Below are 16,845 nucleotides of genomic sequence, written 5' to 3'. Positions count from 1 at the left end.
GCTATGGGGATTACACTTTAACATCATTACACATCTGGTCTCTGACAAAATAATTGCAACTCAAAAACTCCACAATCCATTGACATCAAAGTAACTTGAGGTCAGTAAACACACCTGTTATTCTTACATCATCCATAGTTATTGGAAATGTATAATAATGTTTTACTGAAATTATGTAAAAGTCTACATCATACATCCATAAGAAGCTAAAACTACACAAGAACAGCCCTGTAAAAAATTATGAAACGCCTGTTTAAATAAGCCTGTTACAATTGGAAAGACCCCTCATAACATCCCGTAAATGCTGGAACAAAATTTTAAGTAACCTGTAGAATAGGATAAGTTGGATAAATCTACCTATATTAGAAACCTTTACAGTTAATTTCTCTCTAAAATTAGTGACAATGCAAGTTACAATAGTAGAATGAATGCTAAAATGTGTTGGTGTGGCTTATGTCATCCCCCATTTACTCATGGTTGATGCAAAATGCTTGATAGTTTACCAGCAGGGATTTTTAAATTGTGACATTATCACATGTCCAAAATAATACAACTGATGGAAATGCAGATTGAACAGGGCAGATGGTCTAATAAGGACTGTGATCCAGTATCCACAAGGGACCAGTTTTAAATTATGTGCAAAGTTGGCAGTAATTCATTAAACAGTTAAGTCTAAATGATGTATGGTGACTGTAAAATTTGCCAATTTGGCTGCATGCTCTACTTTGCCAATGGGAAGTTTGCCAAGTCAGGCACTGAACATCCCCAAAGGGCCACTGCAGGGACCTTGGCAATTCAAACCTACTCACTTAAAGCCATTAGTGCCCCAGTGTTTATACTCCTCTCCCTTTACCAACAAGGCATGGATGGCTCCCAAACAGAAGTGGTAATGAGGTCCTGAGCAGCCTCGCAGCTTCAGACACAGAGACATTGGAGCAGAGCAGGCCAGTTTAGTCTGCTGCAGGGAACTGAGGCACTGAGAGGCCCGTAATCCACTATTACCTGTTCACATGGGATTTTAAGGCAAATGTGATCCTGACACATTGTTCTGGCATGAATAATAGGACCTTTTCAGGGCTCCTCATGGGAGACCTGGGAGCCTGATCTTAAAGAAGTAATGTGACGTTGGTTTGATGGCTCTCCCTTCCTTGCTGCTTTTGTCTAACAGCCTGGTTTTTGAGAAGTTGCCTTATGACTCATGCCATCCTGCATTTTCATTGGCTTTAAGAAAAACGCAAGAAAGATAAAGTAACATTAGTCAAGGATGATCTCTTATCTCATGTTGTTTTTCAGAATGGTCAGGCAAGGCTGTCCAGTCATTCTGCTCCACCTCTTCAGCCTCCTTACATGGCCAGGAGGTATGACATAAATATCCATCTATGCTAACACAGATTGTATTAAAGTCATACTCAACAGCAATTTGTTCATCTTTTAGAGCTGATTGCAGTTCATTTAATGAGTCCTATCACATTATTCTTCTTTTAGCTCGTACTCAGGATATCCTGTATCCGTATGGACACAGCCATAGGGATCTAGAGACCCCCAAAATGGATGATGGGAGTTCACCTGAAATAATTTTGCTTATGCCCTTCATTTTCTTCAATATCCCCTATCGTTCCATCTATGTAAGGCTTGTTCCACAATCTTAAACTCTATTAGACAGAAATCTGTCCTCCTCTGTGTCATAAAACAATTTACTGCAGGGCATAAAGTTTATGGTATATTATGGCTTATGATGCTAACACAAGCCTGTGCTTTCCTTTCACAGGTTAACAACAATGGCGTTATTTCCTTCAATGTGCAGGTTAGCCAGTTCACACCAGAGGCTTTTCCCCTCAGTGACAGCAGATCGTTCATTGCCCCACTTTGGGCAGATGTACACAATGGCATCCGTGGAGATGTGTACTACAGAGAGACCACTGACCCCGAAATACTGGAGAGGGCAACACAGGATGTTCGGAAGTACTTCAAAAACATACCCACTTTCACAGCCACCTGGGTCTTTATTGCAACATGGCACCAAGTCACATTTTATGGAGGAAGCCAGACAACCCCGGTAAGGTCCAACCCCTGCTTTACATGTGAGACTTTTTTACTTACTTGTTTTTAAATGTTTTACCTTTACTGGATCTCACTGGACTCACCCTGCTTTCGGTCTTTTTGCAAGCAAAATGTTTTAGACCTATAGTATATCTTTAGGCATTATATCTCAGCATTTATTTGGTGAGTTACTCATCAAAAGACCTTTAGATTAAATACGAGTCTGTTTTTTCTCCCAATTTTCTTATTCCATTAAAAAGGTGAACACATTCCAAACAGTACTAATCTCAGATGGCGTAGTGTTCTTCAGTATGTTCAACTATGGAGAAATCACATGGAGCACAGGAACAGCCAGTGGTGGAGATCCTTTAACAGGACTGGGTGGGACAACAGCTCAGGTATTCTCATAATGTCCTTCCAAGATCATCAATTTTGATTAGCAATAAATGTATGATAAACAAACCAGCCCATGTCCCTCACATCTGTCTGCTTTTCAGTCAGGTTTTAATGGCGGGGACATTGGTCATTTCTTCAACCTTCCAGGATCACGGTCCAATGATGTAGTAAATATTGAACAAACAACCAATGTGAATGTTCCTGGGCGTTGGTTCTTCCGCGTAGACACTGAACTGATAGATCCTGCAAATGGCTGCAGCTTCAATGGTAAAGTTCCAACATCAAACACTGATAATTATGTCCACACAGGTTAATTATTTGCAATGTTGGTCCGGCATTGTCAGTTTAAAAACACAAAGCAATGAAATTTTGAAATTAAAGACCTTACCGGTTTTCTTTCCAGGGCGTTTTTACAGACGAGGGGAAATCTTCTGGCTGTCCGACCGGTGCTCACAACGCTGCCGTTGCCTTGACATCAACAATGAGGTGCAGTGTCAAGAGGCTCCATGTGGGCAGCTGGAGACCTGCGAGCAACAGGAAGGGGCCTTTTACTGCCAACCGACCCGCACCAGCACTTGTGTGGTATTTGGCGACCCTCATTACCACACCTTTGATGGCTTCCTGTATCATTTCCAAGGAACCTGCTCATACCTGTTGGCTCAGCCCTGCTGGGAGTCGACAGGGTTGCCTTTCTTCAGTGTAGAGGCCAAAAATGAGAACCGTGGGGTCGCCTCTGTTTCTTGGCTCCGAGATGTCACAGTGGAGGTGTATGGTCACAGAGTCATGTTACCCAAAGGCAGTTTTGGAACAGTCCAGGTGAGAATCTGTGGACCTTTTTATATCAAGAATAGCCACAATATTTGCCTTGTGTGCACTTCTTTGTACTGATTCAGGCTATATGATTGCAGTTACACTTTGCTTTTGAAGTCCTTCTTTTACCTTCTTGGAAAGATGGTTTGTGCAATAAGCAGAGCAGTAATTTTCTGTCCTGGATACATCCATTTGGATTTTTTTGTTATATTCAAGTCTAACCTGGTCATCCAGGATAAACATTTTGATCAAGACATAAGGAAATTACATTATCTGAATTGGTATGTCAATGAACTTTCCACTTTTTAAATTTTCTTTCTCTAGGTGGATGGCTTGATGAAGACTTTACCAGTCCAACTTCAGCTTGGTGCTATCAGGGTGTACCAGTCTGGAGTTGCTGTTGCTTTAGAGACAGATTTTGGACTCTTGGTAACCTATGATGGTCAACACTATGCATCCATCTCCCTACCCAGCTCCTACTTCAACAACACTTGTGGACTTTGTGGTAACTATAACGATGACCCAGCTGATGATCCTATCCTTCCTGATGGCACTCTAGCAGAAAGTGTGGTGGAGTTAGGAGGCAGCTGGAGGGCAGAGGATCCAGACTGGCGGTGTACAGATGGCTGTGCACAGAACTGCAGCTTGTGTGATCCTCTTACAGAAGCCTTCTACTTTCGCTCAGACTACTGTGGGCTCATCAATAAAACCGATGGACCTTTTAGGGACTGCAGAGTTGTAGTCGATCCTACAGTCTTTGTGTATAGCTGTGTATACGACATGTGCAGCAATAGGGATAACATTACCACACTCTGCCAGGCCATCCAGGCCTATGCACTAGCCTGTCAAGCCCTGGGTGTCACAATACGACCCTGGAGATCTCGTACCTTCTGCGGTGAGATTCAGTTCATACTGATCATTAACATCACAGTACATTAATATATGTGTGCCATCTGACATGATCTCTTCTCTGTTATTGGTTCTCAGCTTTATCATGTCCAGAGTACAGCCATTACGAAGTGTGCACAAGTGCCTGCCCAGCATCATGCTCGGACCTCACTGCTCCCCTGTATTGTGCCCACCCTTGCACTGAGGGCTGCCAGTGTGACCCAGGTTATGTTCTCAGTGGCAACCGCTGTGTACAGCGTGAAGACTGTGGTTGTGAGCATAATGGCCTCTATTACCCCCTTAATGAAACTTTCTGGGCAGGCCCCAGTGGCGAGGAAGGTGAGTGCAACCTCCGCTGCATTTGTGGGCCTGCTGGAGAAGTGACCTGCTTTAATGAGTCCTGTAAGGAGGGTGAGGTGTGTATGGCAGAGGTGGGCCTGCTGGGCTGCTACCCACGGAGGGAAGGAATGTGTTCAATCACCCAGAACTCAGTGACAGCTTCCTTTGATGGCACCTTCCTAGTCTTCCCTGATGACAGCTCTTACTACCTGCTGAAGCTGTGTGGTGCAGTGCCCGCTAACGGCTCGATGGTGGAGGTGAAGATAGGCAGACGGCTGGTGAGCAAGGGCCCTGCTTGGAAAAGACAAGTGGTAGTTACTGTGGCTAACCTGGAAGCTCAGTTGGGAGGGATGGATTTTGACATTGTAAAGGTTAGTGTTTTCTCAACATTTTTGTTTTCGGCTGCTGAACGCATATAACTATAACTCCTATATGTGTTTCAGGTGAATGGTGAACAAGTGGCACTTCCATATGTCCATCCAATGGAGACAATGATGATATACAGAGCACCAGGCAACGCTACAGTGGTGGAGTCCCGTGGTCTGCTTCGTGTGCACTACACACGGCAGGGATTCCTCAACATCTCCCTCTCAACTCTCTTCTACAATGTTACTTGTGGTCTATGTGGTGTCTTCAACAGCAATGCCACTGATGACCTTCGCCTTCCTAACGGTCGCCTGGCAGAGTCTACTGAACAGTTCACAGAGGGCTGGCGGTCCATTGCTGATGACCTCACCTGTAATGGTGACTGTGATGACCTCTATCGTATGTGCACAGACCTGCGTCTCTACCAGAGTCCATGGATGTGTGGAAACATTAATGACCCTGGGAACAGTTCATTTCTGGCATGTCATACCGTGGTCAACCCCTCACCATTCTTCAGGAACTGTTTGTATAACATGTGTGTGAAGGAAGGAAACCGGTCAGCTCTGTGTTCTTCACTGCAGGCTTATGCGACCGCTTGTCAGGATGCTCAAGTAGACCTCACTTACTGGAGAAGTGCCACCAACTGCCGTGAGTAGATATAGCTGTAGGAAAAAGGCTGATATTTGAGCTTGGTTAATTTTTGTTCAGAGCAAAGATTAGCAGTTAGCTTGGCTCTCCCAAAAATAAAATTATATAAAACACTTGCCTTCTACCAAATTTAACTCTCTTGTTAGCAAAGAAGCTGATCTGTAATACATCAAAAAGTGAAATGAAACATGTGATGTTAGACGTGAAAATCTGCACCTCAACTGAAAACTTCTTATTCTAATATGGATTTGGTCATTTATCCTCTCCTGCTTTCTTTTACCTCACTCGTCTGTCTCAGCTCTTCCCTGTCCCGAGAACAGTCATTTTGATGAGTGCACCAGCGCCTGCCCTCTGACCTGTTCCAACTTGGATGAACCTGAAGAACCATGCCCTCTGCCCTGCCAGGAGGGGTGTCAGTGTGAGGAAGGCTTTGCGCTGCGGGATGGACTGTGTGTGGCACGCAGTGATTGTGGCTGCATGAGCCATGGGCGCCAGCTGGCCACCAATCAGACTTTCTGGACAGATTGGGAATGTCAGGAGCGCTGCTACTGCAATGGGTCTGACAACAGTGTATACTGTCATTTTGCACCGTGTCACCCTGAGGAGTACTGTCAGGAGGATGATGGGCTCTATTTCTGCCAGCCACGCACTGAGGCACTTTGTGTGGCAGCAGGTTATGGACATTTTCTACCATTTAATGGTGTACCATTTGAGCTGCAGAGCTCTTGTACACTTAGGATGACCACCACCAACTGTGGAAGACAGAACAGGGACCATGCAGCCATCGCTGGAATGTTTCCTCAATTTAAACTGGCAGTTCGTAATGAGGAGAGAGACATGGGCCAGGCAATTTGGCTGAGGGGTTTTGTACTGGAAGTCTATGAATATGAGATTGAAGTCTCTCGAACCTACAAAAACACTGTTACGGTGAGTGCATAAACAGGAATAATGGTAACTCAAGTGTTCATATTTAAGAATACCTTTAATAAAGAGTGAGCCAAATTATCAGAAGCTGTGACCTGGTTCAATTTTCTGCATGACCTATGAAGGTTGTAGTTGTTTTATTTGTGAGGACATGTTATTTCTTATCAAGCCGATGGAATAACCAGGCAGAGGGTGAATTCCTCTTTGATTGGCTTAAGGTGGATCTAATTTCAATGGGCATCTTTTATCAGGCTGGATGTAGCTCAGACAAAACCTCGACCCTGAGCGACATTTGGACTGCGTTCACAAACCAACTAAAAGATCTGAGGAGGAACAGAAACGGCACACATAACCTAACACACCCACACACATTTTTTTCTTATTCTCTTTGTTTCTGTCTCTTTCTCTTTGTTGCTCTCTCTCTCTCATGCACAGGTCAATTAGATTAGAAACATATGTTCTTGTTACTGTATGAATATGTGTATGTGTCAGCTCAATGGAATCCCAAACTAAGAGTTAAACCTGTTGAGAATCAATTTGATTAAATCTCTCTTCATTTAGGTGAATAAGGAACGTTTGTACCTTCCTCTGAAGCTGAGCTCAGGGAAGATCAACATCTTCAGTCTGGGCATGCAACTCATTTTGGAAACAGACTTTGGCCTGAAGGTTGCCTTTGACTGGAACACGCTTCTTCTGTTGACTTTGCCCCGTGACCGCTACAATACCACCTGTGGCCTCTGCCAGGGCATGCCCTTATTCCCACCCACCCTCACCACCACTGACTGGGGAATGGCCTGGGCAGAGAGGGACACATTCTGCCAGGTGGGCTGTGGAGACTCCTGCCCGCACTGTGGCCTGGGGGAGAAAAGCATGCAAAACAGCGCCCCTCTGATAGTGGCTGATGGAGACATGAACACCAACAATGACAATGGAGCAAACGAAGTCAACACGGGAATACGTTTCCACATTGGAGATGGACTGTATGTGTTTGTGGAGCCTGAGGCAGTGAGGCTGTGTGGGCTAATTGTGGATCGAGGAGGTGTGTTTGCACGTTGTCACAGCAAGGTGGCGCCAGCCTTCTTTTATCAGAGCTGCCTGCAGGACACCTGTTTGGACCAAGGAGTTCAGGACACCATTTGTAATTGGCTGCAGATCTATGCCAACACTTGCCAGACCCAAGGAGTCTCTGTGAATGGCTGGAGGAGTGACACGCCATGTGGTGAGTTCTGGGCTCACCTTGATATTTTACCATCTGACTTGATTATGTGTCCAATGGTCTTCACTCGTATTACAAAAAAACCTCCTCCAGTGATATGTGATAAATATGATATTGTTGAGATTTACAAGTGTTAGCAAAGATATTTTAAACTTTGAGTCGAGTCATTTTGCCTCCCCTCTTCTAGTCTATTTGCTCTGGAAGCTAGGCTAACAAGGTTGCAAATCCAGCACCTTGTCAATTTAAAAACTGGCATTAATCTTTTTCATCTTACTCTTGCAAAAATAAATAAACAAATAAACATATTTCCTAAAATGGTGACTGTTCCTTAAAATGGCTGATGTTGAGTTACAACAGTTGAATACATGAGATTTTCATCTAAAATCTGTCCACAAATATTTACCCTTCAAAAATCAAACCTTTTGAACCTGTAAACAGGAAAATGTCATTTATGTGCACTGTAGTCAGTACAGTCTTTAGCTAATATTGCTGCCCATTTCCTGCTCCCAGTCCAGAGCTGTCCACCTAACAGCCATTACTCCAGTTGCATGTCGGTTTGCCTGCCCCAGTGCGCCCCAGCCCGTGGCCAGAGGGACTGCAGCCAAGACTGTGTGGAGGGCTGCCAGTGTGACCAAGGCTACGTGCTTAATGGCAAGAGCTGCATACTGCCTCAGAACTGTGGCTGCTACACTGATGGCAAGTACTATGAGGTCAGTCCCACGTCCAGCACTACATAGAATAGCCTGCAGTCAAAACTGGATTTTTATTAAAGGTCTTCATGAGTCAGTCATTGTCAATACATATGGCAATGACTGCAACAACACAAAATCAGGCTGCTACTAACAAGTTTGCAGTGAAACTTATCTTACCTTGAACAATTCTGAGAGTAGAGTTTTGCTCAGCTTTAGCTGAGTTAATTGGTTTAATGTTGATAGGACATATTTGCATGAATATGTCATGATGTATGATGATGTATCATTAATCAACCCATCATCCTTCCTCTACTTCAGCCTAAACAATTGTTTTGGAACACTGACTGCACCAAGCGCTGCCAGTGCATTGGACGAAACCTGATCCAGTGTGACCCTAGGCGCTGTAAGGCAGAGGAAGAGTGCACCCTGCGGTACGGAGTGCGAGGATGCTTTGCAAGGCGCTTGCAGCACTGTGTGGCTTCAGGTGGTGGGGTCTTCAGGACTTTTGATGGGGCATCGCTGCGGCTCCCAGCCTCCTGCTCCTTCGTTTTGTCAACAAACTGTCACAAGCTGCCTGATCTCTCCTTCCAACTCATTGCCAACTTTGATAAATGGAGCACACCCAACCTCACCACCATCTCTCATATATACCTTTATATCAATGAGGAGAATATACTCATCTCTGGCAGCACCGTCAAGGTGAGAGAAGCACTGGACCATCATTCCCTCAGTATGATGTGTTATGTGAAAAACTATAGTGATATTCCCACACACCATTGTCACAGATTATCTTTGGTTTGGACTGCCTTCTCTCCTTTCTGTTGTATGCTACCACTAATGTGATTTTTTTTTGTTAGTATGGCAGCAGATAACACCAACATTTTCCTTCTTGTTCCAGGAATGCAATCCATAAATTCATGCAAATAAATCACTTTGTGACTATGTGTCCTATATCATATATGTAAAGATCTTTGTATCTTCACAGGTAAATGGTACACCAGTATCAGTACCGTTCCTAACTGGGCTGATGACACGTCTGTCCACATCTGAAGGCTTCATTGTCATCGACACACCCCAGGACATCCAGGTCCGATACAATCGTTTTAACACCCTTAGCATCACAATGGGCCAACGGCTGCAGAATAAAGTCTGTGGCCTTTGTGGGAATTTCAATGGAGACCCCAGTGATGACTACATTACCTCCAGGGGCAAGCCTGCTGTCAGCGCCTTAGAGTTGGCCCAGAGCTGGAAGACCAACGGTATGCAGAACAGGTAGGCCTGCAGACACACTAGAAAATATTGTTGTACTATACTTTAAATGCATGCAAATGTAAAATACCTGAGAATTGGTTTGTAGGTCATCCCCATCACACAGATTTATCACACACCTTAATTCACCAATCACCCAAAAGGCTGCACAGAATTAGCTGGAACACCCATTTTGGTAGTATTGTTACTGATGTTGTAATGCTGCCATGAGTCCACACAGTGTATAGGTGCACAGCAGTATGTACAGTAAGTGAGAAACATTGAACGGTGGATGTCTGTCTTCTTTCTGTAGCTGTGATGAGACCCAGTATGTGGCTCTGGCTCAGTCCTGTGAAAACTCTGCTGTGCTGGCACTGCAGAGTGAAGATGCCTGTCAGAAGCTCACTCAGGTAAAGGGCTTCTTCCAGCCATGTCACGGCCTGCTGGATCCGCGACCCTTTTACCAGTCCTGCTACCTGGACGGCTGCTATAATCACCATAAGGCTCAGGTCTGTGGCTCGCTGGCAGCCTACGCTGAGGCCTGCCGCTCCTTGGGTACCCTCACAACCAAGTGGATCACCCAAGAGAACTGCTGTAAGAAAACCATGAGGCACCAGACTCTCTCAGCACATGCAACACTCTCTGTGCAGTCACGTTTTAACTTTTACCCTGAGAGTTCACAATAAGTGTTATTGTGTTTTGTGGTCTTTTACAAACACCTTCAACAAAAGTGGGACCAGAAATTGTTTGTTTGTTGTTTGCATATACATATACTATGCAGTTTGTGTGACAGCTAACATTGTGTGTGGACCTGTCTTTAGCAGAATGGATCTATGACCCCTGTGCAGGAGAGATCTGCACAAACTTCACCTGTGAGCTGGAGAACGGAGGTGACCTGTGTGGCTGTCCAGAGTTACCCACCAACACTGGAGGTGACATGATACATTCACATCCACCTCTATACTGTCCATCCCTGTAACTTTCATTTACCTGCTGCTGATTTAGATATAAATACTAAATAGAGAAATATTTATCATTTATAACCATTTTTAAGGGCTTGGTGTTATTTCCTTGGTTTTAATTTTATTCAGGAGTACAGTCATAGAATTAACATTCAGCCAATCATAGCAGCGCTTATGGCCTTTACTCTTTGTTCATGATGCCTTTTATTTCAAAATAGAAAGTTTCTGTTTTCAGTTTCCTTTTTGGAATTATGATCCAGAGTAGTATAACATATTTATATTGTTCATTTGTCAGTTTCTCTTTCAGTTTCCCAATCTCGTCTTGAATTTTAATTCTGTGGAAAATTATCATCTACAGCTTTTTGATAATAACCTTTAACCTAAGTTAGTCACTTTCAACTAACATGCAGGAAAAATGCTGCTCTGAACCTTGGAATAATTGGGATGTATGTCTGTAACAGCTGATGATGACATTATCCAAGCAGAGGTTACCTGTAAGCACGCTCAGATGGAGGTTTCCATCTCCAAGTGTAAGCTCTTCCAGCTGGGTTTTGAAAGAGAGGACGTCAGGATCAATGATGAGCACTGTGCCGGCATCGAGGGAGAGGACTTCATCTCCTTTCACATCAACAACACAAAGGGACATTGTGGCTCCATTGTACAGGTCCAAGAACTAAAATTAATTCACATTCTTGCTTATGCCATGAACATTTTATGTCACTTCATTGTCTTGGTTTACTTCAGTACAGTGTGGGATGTTCTTAAAGGTGCTACATTATATGTATTTTTTAAATTCAAAAAATTGATCATTTTTAGGAAGACATGCAAGACATGCCCGGGCTAGCTGTTTTAGACTAAACAGGCCCTTACTCCAGGTCTTTGTTCAACCCACAGTGGCATCAATCTTCTCTTCTTACTCTCATTCTTTCCCTAAACACCAGACTGGTTATTATAGTTACATTAACTGATTGACTGTTTTCAAACATCTTTACTGCGTTATCTAAATGTTCCTGTACCTCTCTGACAGTCAAATGGCACACACATTATGTACAAAAACACAGTGTGGATCGAGAGTGTGAACAACACAGGCAATATCATCACCAGAGACAAGACCATCAATGTGGAGTTCTCCTGCGCCTACGAACTGGACCTGAAGATCTCACTGGAGACTGTCCTCAAACCCATGCTCAGGTCAGAGAGAGCACACAGAAAATCAGGCATCAGCTGTACAATTATATCTTTATTAAATGCTATTACTACACATAACATCCAGCTACTTTTCTCACTCTTTTTTTTCCCCTCCATCCTTCAGTGTGATTAACCTAACCTTACCAACCCAGGAAGGAAACTTCATCACCAAGATGGCTCTATATAAGAACTCCTCATACCGGAATCCATACAGAGAAGGGGAGGTGGTGCTCAGCACGCGAGATGTCCTGTTTGTGGCTGTTTTTGTGGAAGGGGCAGATGAAAAACAGCTTATCCTCATAGTGAACATGTGCTGGGCAACACCATCCCGCTACAGCGGTGATCGACTTCGCTATATCATCATAGAGAGGGGGTAGGCTGGAGGAGTTTTATATTTTGGCATGCAACACACACATACAGCTGTCTTAGAATCTCAGAAAATGTGAAATTTTTTTACAAAGCCCATTATGATGTCTTGAAATTGCTTCTTTTGTTCAATACATTAGATTCACAATTATAAAAGTAGTAAATCCTCACTTTTGAGAACATAGATCTGGAAGATTTTTGCCTGTTAAGTTACTTTGAGTTAATTGATAATCCAAACTGTTCCTGATTAATATTTAACAAATCAACTAATAGACTCTGTTCAGCAATAAACTTTATCCTAAACTTTATGGACTCAAGAAGACGAGATAAGATGACAGTGCTAACAATGCTAAGACTGCCATTAACTATTTGATTAACTGTGGTTTGCACATTGGAAGGACCTAACATAAGAAGATTTGAAAGGTTATGTAATGGTTAATTCAGCTCAAGTACAGTTGCATCAAAAAGCATACTTTACTACACCAGCAACTATATTTTGCAATATGAAATGAAGGTGATAGCTGACCAGGGACTGTGTGCTGCTAAATACCACCATAACCAGGTTAAAGGCCAATTTTCTGAATTCATTATGAACACACAACAGGTTAGTCTCCCATAAACACTGTGTATTTTTTTTAATATCTGGCTTCTTATTAGGTGTCCAAACATTAAGGACAACACCATTGGCATGGCAGAGAATGGTGTGTCGCTCACCTGTCGCTTCCATGTCACCGTCTTCAAGTTCATTGGGGACTATGATGAGGTCCACCTGCACTGTGACGTTTCCCTGTGTGACTCTGAAACAAACTCCTGCAAAGTGGTGAGAAGCTTAAAAAAAGTCATCATCTCAAATCAAAGTGGTGATGAAACAATGTCTGCTGTATTAACATATGTGTAATGTGCATCCAGAACTGTCCACACAAGAGAAGAATGTACTCTGAGGACAGTGACCATAAAGAGCATATATTGACTGTGGGACCCATAAGAAGGAGAGGTGAATATGGGCTCATTTTTAGAGTGCTGATTTACATTGCTTCTGGCTAATTGTTGCAATGTTGGATGACTAAACACATATATTTAATTTTTCTTGAACATTTCTGTTCAAGTTCACTGTAAATTTTGCAGAAATACTAATGTTCCACAATATTTTGCAACAGTTTTTAAAGCTGTTCAGGTCAATTCCTCAGCTTTTGCAGGATTTAACAACTCACTTCTTATTCTCCTCAGAATCAGACTGGTGTGAGGAGAACAATGGAGGCTGTGAGCAGATCTGCACCAGTAAGGGAAGTGGGCCAATCTGCAGCTGCGTGACTGGGATGCTGCAACAAGACAGGAAAAGCTGCCGGAGTAAGGACACATATACAGTACACAACACACACACACACTGATAAGGGAATATAAACTTCGATAAGCTACAATTCATGTTGTCTTCTCTCCCCAGCTGTGAGCTCAAGTTGTAACGTTATGCCTGTGGTTCCTCTGCTGATTGTCAGTGCTGTGACCTCCATGTTCATGGCTCGTACTTACACTGCTCTCATCTCCTAACACCTTGTGAGCAAATGAAACAGACCAAACGCTTTAAAGACTTGAAGATGCACAATGCATCAGAGTTGATTAGCCAGTAGAATACAATGTGCATTCGCAAATCTTCCAATGCAAAACAAGTTTCCCATCCATTTTGGTATTCTTCACTTTAATTTACATGTATCCAGACACCTCATCATGTACTGCCAGAAACTTACAGCCAGTATGTATAGATTTTTTTTTAGAAAATTCTAACATCTTTCAAAATATTCTGATTATTTTTGTTTATAGAAAAATGCATGCATTGACGTATGCCAAAGTGTTTTTTATACTTCCATCAGAGGGCACCAAAGAAATTCTCTAATCCTACTGATATTAGGATTAACATAAGACATTTAAAACCACCATGTTTAAGATTAGGGCAGGAAAACATACGAGTCCAGGATCAAGACAAATCAATCCAACTTCCAGTCACATTGAAAACTTTAGACCACTTTAACTGTAAGAAGGATCATGGCCATTGGTGAACCTTGCTAGCATTAGTGCTAGCTCAGGTACCCCCATCTGCCACATGTAGCTCATAACATGTAGTATTTTGATTGAGGAAAAGACATCTCTGGTCTGGTCAGTTTGATAGTCTTCCAAATCCTTAGCAGTCAGAGTATTTTATGTGATATTCCATATATGGATAAGTTCATATCAAACCTCTGAATGCTCTGCTCTGATAGTGTCTGTAATTAAAGTGTGTGTGGATATACAGTACATCGTTCTGACAGTAGCTCTACTGACAAGCTTTACCCAGAACAGCTTCCTGTTTGACCTCCAGACCAACGACTATAATCACAATGTTCATTATTCCAAAGTAACAGCATCTAAATCAGCTTGCAGAAGAAAAAGGTTATGTATCATGTGACAGGATATTGCATAATGAAAACAGTGGAGTACATTGTAAAAGGGCGGTGGTCTACATGTGTCTTCGATGTCAAAAAGGAGTAACTGAATGTTAGTATTTATGCATGAGGACAGCACAGTGTGAGATGAATACTCAATATTTTTAATTCAAATTTTGGGGTCATGGATTAGCACCTCGAATGTGTTGCGGCTGTAAGATATTTAATCATTTGTGCCATTAAAATATTTCATTTCAAATTTTCTCATGTCACTGCATGTAATCACTAAGGCAACTCCCATAAATACTGAGTTTTTGTTCCAATATAGAAGAGGTATTAGATGCTGGTCAGTTGTGTGTCAGTATTCGTCACCACACATCTTACGTAAGCCTTCAGTCTTCCTAATGACGCCTTTTGAAATTTTCCATTTTTAGATTAGTGGCAGTTACAGACTGAGCTGTTTTACTACCTTCGGTGTACAAATGTACAGTCCTTTTCACTTTGTATGTCATGTTTTTAATATACAATATATTTTTGTGTGACCAAAACATGTTTTACCCTTTGAGAGCAGAACCACCCTACTATTAATAAATAAAGTTCTCAGTGTAAGTGTGACTCGAGTTTATTTAATCACAGCATGCAGCCAATCTGTGTTATTTACAATCGTCAATACATAGAAAACAGATTTTATTGCCAGAAATAATTAACACAAATTACAGTGCAGCTTTGTTACCTCATACAAAAATTAGGCGCATTGTTGTAGTGTGTCTGACAGGTAAACTTGGATCAATGCAGCTGTATCCTAGCAACATAATTCCAGCGAAATGATCTGTCTCGTTCAGACAACACCCTGGGATTGTTCTTGGTTATTTGAAAGTAAAATAAACCAGTTAAGTAAATTCATTTAAGGGTGGAATATGTAGTAGTTCATTAACCAGGTAGTAATAAGGTATCTGGATTCACAAAAATATAAAGTACTGGTCAAACTAAACAGCAATAGTGGTTAAAATGTGTGCCACATAATCTCAAAGTCTGTGGTTCAGGTCCAGCTGCGGCCCTATGTTGCATGTTTCCTCTTCTATCCCTCTATGTTTCCTGTTCACCTCACACACTGTGAAATAAAGGCAATGTTCACCACACAAAAAAAACTTAAATAAATTAATATTATAACCTTAAAAAAAATAGCACAGCAACATAAGACGTAAGTTTAGCAGAAGGCAAACAGAGAGTCGCTGTAAAAGGTCGGTAGCAACAGTGTTTTGACACAATTAGTTAATACTATTACCTTATCTACACAGACAATAATCAGTTTACGTGTCCTCTAAAAGCGAACATGCATTATCTAATTAGAAATGGCCACTTGAGTACAATATCTTATGGAACATCTTCCATTTTCATCAATATAATGCTGTAATTCCATTGTTACCTAAATACATCTGAACAGAGCAGGTTGACCCAGGAAACCTTAAAGTGAACCTTGTTGCTGATAAGATTTCATAGTATAATGACTGTAGCCTAGTATTTAAAATTGACCATTTCAATACTCAATTTCTTGTTGAGCTGTTAAGATTCAGCCACAGCTTTAAATGTATCATTGTTCATTCAGAGAAAACACGCATGCTGGGATATGTCTGACAGTGCAAATAAACTAATTTCAACTTATTCAATCATACTCTGTCATGTGTGGGGGATAAAAAGGGCAATGATGATTTAAAAGCCATTCAGATGTCATCTGTTGATGTGCTGCTATTAAAAACGCTGTTCTAAAGCAAGGCTGTGTGTCATTCTCATATTCCCACTGAATGTCAGGTTATTAATGTTATGTATCTATGGTTACATAAAGTTGTAGGAGTGTCTATTTATGGGTGTGTGTGCATGCGCATGTGTGTCGGACTATTTTGTAACAGTCCTCAGTATTTGCTCCGCCCGGTATGTGAAATGATTAACAAAAGCATTATAACCAATAAATAATACAGCTGACTATTAACTGAGCTCCTCACAGCCTATTCTGTAAGTGAAAGAGGACACAACCTGACGTTTATGATTTGATCATCATAATAAGTAGTCAGTTACATGCAAACATTTTGCTTGTAAGGACCATGACTGCTAACATGCTGAGGCAAAGCAAGTGATGCATTTGCAAGTCTCATTTTGAGGATGATCCAAGCAGAAATGATAGTTTCTACTCTATAAACACTGAGAATTGTTGCAGCTTTGTTATAAAAAATATTAGTTATGTTTTCAAAAAAAGAAGATTAGTACTAGAACTAGCTGGCCTGTAGGTCAGTACAGAAGACAGTCAGAATACAAATTCCTTACAGCTACAGCTGTAATTTGTTGTACATGAT

The 16,845-nt window shown here is 42.0% G+C and overlaps 1 protein-coding gene across 2 annotated transcripts; it reads left to right on the top strand.

The window, feature by feature from the left end:
- Positions 1-1,274: 1,274 nt before the first annotated feature.
- tecta (tectorin alpha) lies at positions 1,275-15,576 on the top strand. 2 transcript variants are annotated; one of them, XM_026327513.1, is made up of 23 exons: positions 1,275-1,358; positions 1,486-1,625; positions 1,769-2,056; positions 2,301-2,438; positions 2,538-2,703; positions 2,840-3,252; positions 3,571-4,141; positions 4,234-4,844; positions 4,917-5,487; positions 5,786-6,414; positions 6,973-7,630; positions 8,138-8,337; positions 8,638-9,018; positions 9,305-9,591; positions 9,881-10,161; positions 10,389-10,499; positions 10,991-11,193; positions 11,557-11,720; positions 11,842-12,090; positions 12,741-12,903; positions 12,993-13,077; positions 13,311-13,430; positions 13,525-15,576. In XM_026327513.1, exons 1-23 carry the CDS (start codon positions 1,280-1,282, stop codon positions 13,626-13,628), a joined length of 6,612 nt encoding a protein of 2,203 aa, XP_026183298.1. In that variant the 5' UTR covers positions 1,275-1,279; the 3' UTR covers positions 13,629-15,576. The 2 variants fall into 2 exon arrangements, 1 of the variants encoding a protein (XP_026183298.1); XR_003296960.1 differs by lacking the exons at positions 11,557-11,720; positions 11,842-12,090; positions 12,741-12,903; ... (1 more) ...; positions 13,311-13,430; positions 13,525-15,576 and having other exon boundaries at positions 10,392-10,499; positions 10,991-11,019.
- Positions 15,577-16,845: the final 1,269 nt, after the last annotated feature.

This window comes from Mastacembelus armatus, chromosome 14 (genome assembly GCF_900324485.2).
Source record: "Mastacembelus armatus chromosome 14, fMasArm1.2, whole genome shotgun sequence".
Lineage (NCBI taxonomy): Eukaryota > Metazoa > Chordata > Actinopteri > Synbranchiformes > Mastacembelidae > Mastacembelus > Mastacembelus armatus.
The sequence above is the reverse complement of the archived record's forward strand: the minus strand, read 5'-3'. Positions and strand labels throughout refer to the sequence as shown.